We start from the raw sequence: 11,166 nt of genomic DNA on the forward strand, positions 1-11,166 counted from the left end.
AGGGGGTGCTGGGCGGCGAGGGGCCCACTTGGAAGGGGGAGACAGGGGACGTGAGGGGCAGCTTTCAGGGGGTGGCTGGTCGGCAGGCAGGGCACCGCCACCGCAGTCCTCGATGAAAATGGGATTCACGAACCACAGGCGGTCATTTCCTACGGACAGCTCGATTTCACAGGAGCAGTTTTGGTAATGGGTGCTGGACTTGAGGCTGGAGGCTGGCGGTGCTCCGGGGGCTGGGTCTCTTGGGGGCTCCGCTGGGCTCCCACCTCCTCGCCGGGGGTTCAGTGAGGAGTCCCAGAAGCCTGTGGAAACAAGAGAGGGAGAGGACAGTCAGTCCCCCCTACCTACCGGGTGGCGTCCGTGGGCGGGGTGGGGGCAGGGCCGGTCACAGTGTTTGCTTCACTGCCCTAAGAGCTGTTTCCCCTCCTGGGCTGCTTTAAACCTCTCCCACCACTTCCTGCCTCGAGAGGGGAAGCCCGGCTTGATCCTCCCAGGCACTGCTGGGGTGGGGCTGGGACACAGTGGTGACAGGTCCCAGTTCTGCCCCTTGGAGTGAGAGAGACCCCCCCCCATTTCCCCCAATGGAGGTCACCAATGGCTTGGGGCACAGGCATCTGTCGGGGGACAGGAGGCAAGGAGTCTGGAGCTGAACAGCTGGGTGCCCTGGGGCAGGTGACTTGACCTTTCCAGGCCTCTGTCCGGTCATCTTAAATTTTTTTTTAATGTTTATTTATTTTCAAGAGAGAGAGAGAGACAGAGCATGAGTGGGGGAGGGGCAGAGAGAGAGGAGACACAGAATTCGAGCTGTCAGCACAGAGCCCGATGCGGGCCTGGAACCCATGAACCGTGAGACCACGACCTGAGCTGAAGTCAGATGCTTTACCGACTGAGCCCCCCAGGCGCCCCCTGTCTGCTCATGGTTAGAAGGGAGGCCCCCACAGGGAAGGTGCTCTGGGCCTATCCCAGTCACTGTGGTTGTTTGTGATGTGCAGGAAGAACTATGCACTGTGGCCGTGAGCTCAGACCTGACGGTCCAAATGGGGTACCAGCCCTGCAGAATGCTTCTGTCGATCTCCGTGCTAAAATAAGAAAACGGCTCATGCCCTGCGTGTCCGTGTGTGTGTGTGTGTGTGTGTGTGTCGTGAAGTGGAGGTCAGAAAGCAGGGGGTCCTCCCCTGTTGGCTGGCTTCCAGCACAGGCCCCTCTGCGGACCCACTCCTCACGGCCAGCGCACGGCCGTGACCACGCACACAGGCCCATCCCTATCCAGACGCGGACGGTCCATGCCAGGCTTGTTCTGGGTAACGGGCATGGGACATGGCAGCTGAAAGGGCACAGGGGGTTGGCTAGCCCAGGTGTTCTTGACCTCTGGGTACCAAGCCCAGTGCAGAGTCTGAGAGAAGCTCGGGATGCTCCAAGAAAGGGCACAGGGGCACAATGTTCTGAGAGCAATTCCAGATGGTCTACAGGCCACGCTAGACTCACTCAGGCGGCTCCTCCCGGAGAGCAGCAGGGCTGCTAAATTCACTTTAGTTTTAAAAACATTGTTTAAATGTTTACTTATTTTTGAGAGGGAGAGAGACAGAGCATGAGCAGGGGAGGAGCAGAGAGAGAGGGAGACACAGAATTTGAGCCATCAGCACAGGGCCCGATGCGGGGCTCGAACTCACGCACTGTGCGATCATGACCTGAACCAAAGTTGGACGCTCAACCGACTGAGCCACCCAGCCCCCTGGTTAAAAAAAATTTTTTTTTTTCAGCTTGTTAATTTGAGAGACTGATAGTGCACAGTCCCTTGTGTACGATGGGGCCAGGCCTCCAGCCTCCCATCCAGAGCTCCTTACTTCCGGGATGGATTCCTCAGCGAGAAACGTACTAAAACTAACATCAGGAACAGTAAGAGGGACCAACAGATCTTGGGTCCTGGCTGTGTGGGCCACGTACTTTACATGGATCATCGTACGGACGCCTGACCACAGGCCTCCGGTGCACGTCCGAATACTGTCCCCATATTGCACGAAGATGAGGGACCCAGAGAGATTCAACAACTGCCCAGGGTCCCAGGTTGGTGAGCAGAGGAACTGGGATTTGAACCACGTCGGGCTAGTTTTAACGCCTGTGTGCGCAGCCCCCGTGTTGCGTGCCTTCCTTCATAGGAACTTGCAACACTTCCCATCTGAGTTGCTGTCCCCGGGCCAGAGTGAGAGGGTGGTGTGCGCCCCAGAACTGGCAATGTGGTAAGAACACAATAGGCTCTTGAGGGAGAAAGAGAGGCTGTCACAGACAGTGGCTGACAGCAGCCATTTGTGTGCCTGCCCTGAGACCTGGCCACCTTGCTGGCCCAATCAAGGTGAGCAGGGTGTCATCCAGGACAATGGCGCTGCTGGGACACTGACTGAAAGTGAGCGTGTGTGTTGGGAAGGAGAGCGGGGCTCCCGGTTCAGCCCCATCTGGGCATTGATCCTGTGTCGGGCACCCTAAGTGTTGCGGCCAGCTATCTCCATAGCAACAAGGGTGACAAACTTTCATGTGACCATTCCTAACTTGCAAAGCTCTGGGTCCATCACAGCCACCACCTGAGGACACGGGGTGCCCGGGCTGGAGGGAGGCTCTGGGCTCTCTCACATCCAGGGCGGGCTGTTCTTCACGATCGTCTGGGCCCTGAACTTTGCCCTCTTGGGCAGCTACTGACCTCGCCGTGACGGATCCAGTCCCCCGGGCGGCTTCACACCAAGCACAGGTGTTCTGGCCCCGAGAGGTGAGTATCAGAAGCACCGAGCCCTGACTACACAGGACCAGTGCAAAATTGTCTCCTTTGGAAGTATTCCCAGCAAAGAGAAGCCAGTCTGACCCGAGGGTGAATGGGCAGCCGCCCCACATGTGAGCTGAGGTCCCTGGTGCTCACCACTGAGTTCTCTGAAGACCTTCCTTTGGGTGAAGATGGAGGTTGTAGGGTAGATGGTGAACAGACTGCCACCTACATCTGGACGTTCTCATCATTGCTCACTTAGATCATGGCCATAGCCTGCCCACAGCCCCATCCATTTTCCTCCTTGGGACGCCGTGCTGGGCTTGGTGGCCCTTTGTTCAGAATCACTGCCGACCCTTTACTGTTTATTTTGAGAGAGAGAGAGAGAGAGAGAGAGAGAATCCCAAGCAGGCTCCATGCTGTCAGTGCAGAGCCCAATGTGGGGCTCCATCCCACTAACTGTGAGATCATGACCTGAGCAGAAATCAAGAGTCAGACATTGAGGGATGGAGCCACCCAGGTGCCCTTCACTGCCAACCCTTTGTCCTGGCATTCAATTGAGGCCTGTGGCATCTGGCACTGTACATCTTTTCCAGCTTCACCTACTGAGGATTTAGCCCACTCGATGCTTCCCGAATGCGTCATGGGCTGCCCCACCTTAAGGTCTTGGCTGATGCTGTTCCCTCTGCTTGGAATTCTTTTCCTACTCTCTCTCCCTGGCAAACTCTTACTATCTGTCACGACTCAGGTCGGATGTTACCTGTCTGGCGGAGCCTTCCTGACGCGTTCAGACCTCACACATACTCCTCTGTGCTCCCCCAGCTCCGGTAGCCACCCTGACCCAAATGACCACCATTGGGACTGGAATTCTGAGGTTTTGTCTGGCTCCTGCCCACCCCCCTCCAGACTGTGAACTTCCACAAGGCAGCAACAGCGCTTCTTTCAAGTATTTCCAGAAGCGAAGGCTTTCTGGGCACAGAGCAGGAGCTCAGCCCCTGGCTCACGTGAGTGCGTTAGCTTCGCCAGAGTGGACAGGCAGGGGGTTCTGAGGAGTGGGGCACGGACAAGGTTCATTTGGATGGCGACGTGGGGATGGCCCGAACCATGGCAGCGCGGCTATAGGCAAGAAAGGAAGAGACGAGGGACGTCTGGGTGGCTCAGTCGGTAAAGCGTCCGACTTTGGCTCAGGTCATGATCTCATGGTTTGTGAGTTCGAGCCCCGCGTTGGGCTCTGTGCTGACAGCTCAGAGCCTGGAGCCTGTTTCGGATTCTGTGTCTCCCTCCCTCTCTCCCCATCCCCCGCTCATGCTCTGTCTCTCTCTCTCACAAAAATAAATAAACCTTAAAAAATAAAAAAAAAAAAAAAAAAAAAAAAAGAAAGGAAGAGACAGAGAATGGGAGGAAAGAAGCAAACAGAGGGCCAAGGAGCTCCAGAAGCAGAGGGCCCACCAGCTGGACCGCCTGCCTCAGCGTAGCAAGGTGGGTCCATCGTGCACAGGAGGAAAAAAAAAAAAAAGGACACATTTTCCACCATGCAGGCAGGAAGAGATGCTGGGGTTTAGAACGATGGGCCCGGGGCCTGGGTGACGAAGGACCGCTCCCCTGCCCCTAATTTAGGCCTCGTGGTTCCACGCTGGCAGGGCAGAGGCCTCAAAGCCAAGGCCACTGTGAGGGGTGGGGGGCGCTGGGACCCGAGGAGCTGCGTCCTAGGGTCTGAGGCCTGTTAGGCGACTATAGCGGCAGTGCAGGTCTTTATGCTGAAAAATTTTTTTTAAAAAAGGGAAGTAGGTAACCTTCTCTGTAGCCTGCAGAATGCCAAGGCCAGAGGAGAACCGGAACACTGTCATGCAAGGCTAGTGGTTGGCAAAGCCGGGGGTGCCCGTGCCCACTGGCACCCTGCCAAGCCTTGGCTCGGCCGCCGGAGGTCCCCTGAGCACGCACATCTTTGTGGGCTCTGCGCTGCCCTGGACCGAGGCAGGTGTTTTGCCAGCCCTGCAGCATCTTAGCGACTTACCAGCTGCCCCCTCCTACGATCGTCAGAGGGGCTGGGCCAGCCCGGCTCCTGGGCTCTGGGCTTTGATGATGAAGGTTCCACACTTGGGGAGCCCCCGGCTTGTGGTGGGCAGAGGGGAAGAGTCAACGCAGCAAAGCAGCCCAGATGTCATGGAAACAGCCCGAAAGTCCTCCGAGTTTAGCAAATAACTATTTTTGTGGCATCCCCAAGACAGGCTGTTGGGTGGTCATCCACATGTGACTTTTCGATGAATTTTTAATACCTAGGAACTTTCTCATTGTATAATGTGAAGGAAAAAGAGAATCACATGCAAACTTGGGAAAGGTATAGAACATGCACATTCTCTAAATATATTTAGACAATATGAAGCATGGGGGTTCCTGGTGGGGGCTCAGTCGGCTAAGCATCGGATTTCAGCTCAGGTCACTATCTTGTGGTTCGTGAGTTCGAGTCCTGCATGGGGCTCTGCGTTGGCAGAGCAGAGCCTGCTTGGAATTCTCTCTCTCCCCTACTCTCTCTCTGCTCCTCCCCAACTTGTGCTCTCTCTCTCTCTCTCTAGCTCTCAAAATAAATAAATATACTTAAAAAATATAAGCATACATAGACTGCAAGCGTGCCTAAGAACCACGACACATCTGACCCCTGGTTGCCATTACTTTCTCTAGGTTCCTGTTGCGCTAAGAATCACTTGCATGCAGTTTAATGCCGGACCGCTCCCAGTTAGCCTTGTGGCCCCACAACGCCAGCCTTTCCGAGGCCAAACCCGGACTTTCTTACATCGGCTCATGAGCAATAGCACCCGCTCTGGGCCACCATGTGCGGCTGACCCTGCCATTAAGTATCTCCATCTCAGCCACATCACTGCTGCCTGAGCACCAGGGCTTGGCTGTGATTTGGATTTTTATTACATTCTACTCATGGCGTAAAAAGTGAGTGGAATGCCAAAAAAAGTGACATTGCAGACACTTGGTGAGAGGAGGAAACGCTCGGCAACCGCAAGGTCAGCAGGGGGCGTGAGGCTGGAGCCGGGCAGGGGGAGGCCTGTGGAGTCCTCGGGAAGCAGGGACCGCGGGGAAGGAGGAAGCCGCGAGGCAGCCGCTGCTGCACGCAAAGCCTGGCCGGCCCTTTGCTGTATTTCTTCCCTAGTGTCCCTTCACGGAGTCCCCTTCTATCTCTGCAGCTCTGAGTGGGTTTCCGTTCTTTGTCACGGGAATGCCACAGTGCCCGGCGCACCCACCCGGGCTCTTGGCAAAGCCGCTGCCTGCATACTTGGTATCATCGTTATGGGTGAGGGTCGGGAGGCCCACGCCTGCCCGTCTCAGACGCACCTCTGGACTATGATGGGCTGTGCCCTCTTGGCTCGGGGTCTCCATCCATTCTGCCCACGGGCTGAAGTTAGCCCTTCCTTGGCCACAGGGAAAAGTGATTCTGGAGGGCCTTGCTTTACATCCTCCAGCCTCTGGGGGCTGCCGGGTCTGATGGGAACCCTCTGGTTCCTGGGCTGCAGGGTACCCGGGTTTCATTTCAATCCCCTTCGCAGGGAAGCAAGTGCTGACAGACGAATCTGAAATGCTACCATCTTCCTAGACGGCAACCTCTCTTCTCAGCTTCCTTAAGGTGCCTGAGGTCAGACACTCCCAGGACAGAAGGGCTTGTCTCTTCCAGAAAGGTATATGCCTCAAGAGAAGCAGATTCTCTTAAACACAGTGTGTGCCTAGGGTTTGGGGGGGAGGGGGGGAGCAGCCATGTTCCTCCAGGTGAGCAAAACCTTCGGGGAGTCCCTGGGCAGCCAGTCCAGGGCCACCTGCCTGTTGTTCAATCCCTACTGTTTGTTTTTGGTTTTTTTTTTACTTTTCGTAATGCAAGTGCCTGACTTAAGCTGTGATTGCCGATGTAGCTGTCACAAAGAGGCGTCCTTCAGCAAGATCTTGAACAGATCTTGAACAGGCTGCCAGTCACAAGACTAGATGACAGCCGGGCTGCCTTCCTCCACTGAGGCTCCTTTGTTCTGGAGATCTTGGTTGATTTAGACAGCTGACCATTTGGGCCACTTGTTTTCTCTCTCTTCCTGTACATTAAATTCCCCTCTCATTGTTTGTTTGAGAGACAGAGAAAGAGAGAGAGAGAGAGAGAGAGAGAGAGCTCACACACCTAGGCATGCACAAGCAGGTGAGGGGCAGAGGGAGAGAGAGAGAGAATCTTTCCACCCCATGACTCTGGGATCACGACCTGAGCTGAAATCGAGTCGGATGCTTAACGGACTGAGTCACCCAGGCGCCCCTTCCCCTTCATGCTTTAAATTCACCAATTAAGAGTGAGCCTGTGAAACCTAGGTTTCCACTGTGAACCTCCAAAAAAGCAGAACGCCCAGCCCACATGTGCTTTCTCCCCATGACCTCACTGTGGGGCCCCAGGGGTGCTACGTAGTTTCTAGGTTTTGTAACCAATAAACCTTTCTATTTCTTCTTTTTGGATTTTTATTTAAATTCTAGTTAGTCAACCTACAGCACGATATTGGTTTCAGGAGTAGAATTCTGTGATTCATCACTTCCATACAACCCCAGTGCTACTCCCAGCAAGTGCCCTCCTCAGCCCATCCCCCACCCACCTCCCTCCATCAACCCTCAGTTTGTTCTCTATCGTTAAGAGAGTCCCTTAATAAACCTTTATTTTTTCAGTCTCCTGCTGGTTGTTGCTGAAGGGTGTCTTGCAAATGTAGTAAGAACCACAAGGGCTGGTCCAGCCACAACACTGGTCATTCATAGGCTGAGAGCAGCACAACAGCACTGTCTGGACCCCACAGGGGGGTGGATGGCTGGGGTAGGCAGACCCTTCCTGTCAGAAGAAGACCTCTCCAGATGGAGCCCGCGCTCCATCCCTACTGACTTGGCCTTGAACCTGCCCCTGACTGCTGCAAAGCAACTGTGAAGGTCATGAGGGGCAGGTGAGAGGCAGTGCAGAGGTCGTGCTTGGAGTCAGAAAGCCCAGCTTCCTTCTTCCTGCCGGGCCACCCTGGACAAGTTTCTCAGCTGTGCTCAGTCAGACTTGATTTTGTATTTTTTCTTTATATTTGAGAGAGAGAGAGAGAGAGAGAGAGAAAGCGCGCCCATGAGCAGGAGAGGGGCAGAGAGATGGAGACAAAATCTGAAGCAGGCTCCAGGCTCTGAGCTGTCAGCACAGAGCCTGATGTGGGGCTCAAACTCGTGAACTGCGAGACCATGACCTGAGTAAAAGTCAGACGCTTAACCGACTGAGCCACCCAGGCGCCTCTGTATCTTTTTTTTTTTTTTAAAGTTTATTTGCTTATTTTGAGAGAGAAACCAGGAGAGAGCATGCACGCACGTATGAGTGGGCGAAGGGCAGATGGAGAGAGAATCCCAACAGGCCCCACGCCCAGACGTGGGGCTTGGACTCAACCGTGAAGTCGTGACCTGAGCCGAGATCAAGAGTCAGATCCTTAAATGACTGAGCCACCCAGGCGCCCTGATGTTGTATCTTTGAAATGGGGACACAAGGATTACACAGGACAGTATCAGGCGAGTACGGAGCACTGAAATGTGTCATCATGCTGCTTTAGACCTCAGAGGAGAGGTCTCTGGGTCTGTGTGAGTTGCCAGCCCGTTACCCATTCCGCATTCAGTTCACAGTCATGTTCATGCTGCCCTTCCTTCTGGCGAAGGGGAAGGACAGGGCACCAGGGGTGCAGCCGTGCTGGTGCCCGGTTCTGGTCAGCTGACATGGGCCTGGGAGTTTGGCTCGGCCTTTCCCAGGGCCACGCCCTGACCCTGGGTCAGCCTGTGCTGGCCCTGACTGGCCCCGGCTTCCCCAGACCCAGCAAGGCTGTGCGTCAGACCTTCTGGGTAGCTGTAAAACTTTGGGAACCGGGGGCATCGCCAGGCTCCGGGGGTTCAGCAGCCCGGGCAGGGGGAGGGGTGGGAGTCAGCACTCGGCTTGGTTGCAGCGTGAGGGCGCCCCTGTGCACAGGTGGGCCGCAGTCCTGAGGCCCCATTTCCGAAGCCCTGACACCTGCCCTGAGGCACAGAGAGGACTTACCCAGGCCCAGGTTGGAGATGATCTCCAGGTCTGTGAAGCTGTGGGCCTCAAGGATGGCTTGGGGCAGCCTCAGCGTGGAGGGCAGTAAGTCTCTGCGGAGACAGGAAAGGTCGGAGGTCACGTCGGGGAGAGGGACCCATGTGTCCATTCCCTGGCCCCACAGCCCATAAAAGAAGCAACCCTGATGGCTGCTGGTTCTCCATGCAGTCTGGAAACTTCCCTGGGGGCCGAGGAGCTGAGCTTTGTGGCCAAGGGAACAGCCGGTCAGCTCTAGTCCCATGCCAGCACCCAGGGACCCGGAGGGATGGGAGATTGTGCTCGGCGGGGAGGGAGTGGTGTCATGGCTTCTCCCTGGATTTCCTGGCCTGTGGGAAGCCCAGGAAGCTTTGGTGCTATTCTGGGTACTGACCCGCCCCTTCCTGCCTGCTAACCAGTGTGGGTCCACACTGAGATGGGCAGTGAGAACACAGGCTCCCCCAGTGAGCACACAGTCAGACATCCCCAGTGAGCACACAGTCAGGCTTCCCCTGGTGAGCACACAGCCAGGCTCCCCCAGTGAGCACATAGTCAGACATCCTCAGTGAGCACACAGTCAGGCTCCCCAGATGAGCACACAGTCAGGCTTCCCTGGGGAGCACACAGTCAGGCTTCCCCTGGTGAGCACACAGTCAGACTTCCCTGGTGAGCACACAGTCAGGCTCGCCCAGTGAGCACACAGTCAGGCTCCCCCGGTGAGCATACAGTCAGGCTTCCCCTGGTGAGCACATAGTCAGGTTCCCCTGGTGAGCACACAGTCAGACTTCCCTGGTGAGCACACAGTCAGACTCCCCCGGTGAGCACACAGTCAGGCTCCCCCAGTGAGCACACAGTCAGGCTCCCCAAGTGAGCATACAGTCAGGCTTCCCCCATGAGCACACAGTCAGACTCCCCCAGTGAGCACACAGTCAGACTTCCCCCATGAAGGCTACCAGTCGGTCCCTCCAGGAAGGCCAGGCCCAGACCCAGACCCAGACTGCACCCTCAGCACTCATTCCCACCTCAGGCCACCACTACCCCAATCTCTAACTTTGAAGGATAGCACACTTCATCTCTGTGTTGCCTCAGTTTACCTGGTTGGCCATCTGGCCTGCCAGCAGGGTTTCCAGGGGCTCCTCGGTCACTATGTATGTCATAATGGCCCCCAGAGTCACTCAGCTGATCTGGTGCCCACCCCTGGCCACCAGGACAATCTCCTACACCCCTCACCCCCTTTCTCTGTGTGCTGCTCAAGATGCTGCGGTGGCGGCTGCAGACCACTGCCAGCCTGGGCCTCCTGCATCCATGGTCTTTGCCAGCCCGGCCCTGGCCCCTGCCGCTCCCGCCAGCTCCTCATTTCTGCACCGTAGACCCTCTCTTGCACTCAGGGGCCTCCTGGCCGCCTCCCAAAAGGGCACGCTCATTTTCCCATAGGGAGTGTGCCTTGCTATTCCGCACCTCTGAGCTTTGCATAGAGGGAGGGCACCCTCCTGCCCTGACTACGTCATCTTAGATTCTATACATCCTGTGAGGCTGTACCACGGACCCCCTCCTCCTCCATGACCCACTGTTGCTCAGGACTTCATCTGTCCCTGCTCCCTGACACATCATCCAATTCAACACTTCAGCCAGGGGCTGTGTCTTCTGATCCAAGGCAAAGCACCCACAGGTAGAGTGTTTGTTGGGTGACTATTATGTGTCAGGCACTGAGCTGGGTTTTGCACGCCTTGTGTTACATGATATGATGATGATGATGATAACTCTATCACAGCATATGGGTAGGTATTAATACCTTTGTATTAACTCTGGGTCAGAATCCCATGAGAGAGCTGCTAAAAATGCAGATCCCCAGATCTATGTGCATGGGTTCCCAGGGTCAGGTCTGGGGGTGAGCTTGGAATCCATATACATATACATGGATAAGAGAGAGAGAGAGTATGCGCAGGTGAGTGAGCAGGGGAGGGGCAGAGAGAGAGGGACAGAGAGAATCCCAATGCAGGCTCGATCCCACTAACTGTGAGATCATGACCTGAGCCAAAGTCAAGAGTCAGACACTTAAATGACTGAGCCACCCAGGTGTCCCAAATGTCCATATTTTTCACCAGTTCTCAAGGGGATCCTGATGGATACAGCCTGGGATGGGAATCAGAGCCCCCAAAACAAAAGCTATCAAAACAAATAAAAATAAAGCACCTCTCCAGTTGTCTGTACGTGTACATGTGTATGAGAATATATATATTCCTTATCTGATGGACTATTAAGTCCCTTAAAAAGCATTCACAAAAATAGAAATTTGAAAAATGGAATAACGTTCCAATGGAATAAGCATGAATGTTCT

General features: G+C 55.3%; 1 protein-coding gene across 1 annotated transcript in view; it reads right to left on the reverse strand.

Moving 5' to 3' along the window:
• The window catches only part of RIN3 (Ras and Rab interactor 3), a 121,267-nt gene that overhangs the window by 25,341 nt on the left and 84,760 nt on the right, over positions 1 to 11,166 (reverse strand). The window contains exons 6-7 of the mRNA XM_077780924.1: positions 8,814 to 8,905; positions 1 to 299 (exon numbers count right to left, since the gene is read on the reverse strand). The exon at positions 1 to 299 is cut by the window's left edge and continues 1,067 nt beyond it. Coding sequence (XP_077637050.1) covers positions 1 to 299; positions 8,814 to 8,905 — 391 coding nt within the window. The remainder of the gene's footprint in view (positions 300 to 8,813; positions 8,906 to 11,166) is intronic.

This window comes from Crocuta crocuta, unplaced genomic scaffold (assembly GCF_008692635.1).
Source record: "Crocuta crocuta isolate KB4526 unplaced genomic scaffold, BGI_CrCroc_1.0 scaffold299, whole genome shotgun sequence".
NCBI classification, from domain to species: Eukaryota; Metazoa; Chordata; class Mammalia; order Carnivora; family Hyaenidae; genus Crocuta; species Crocuta crocuta.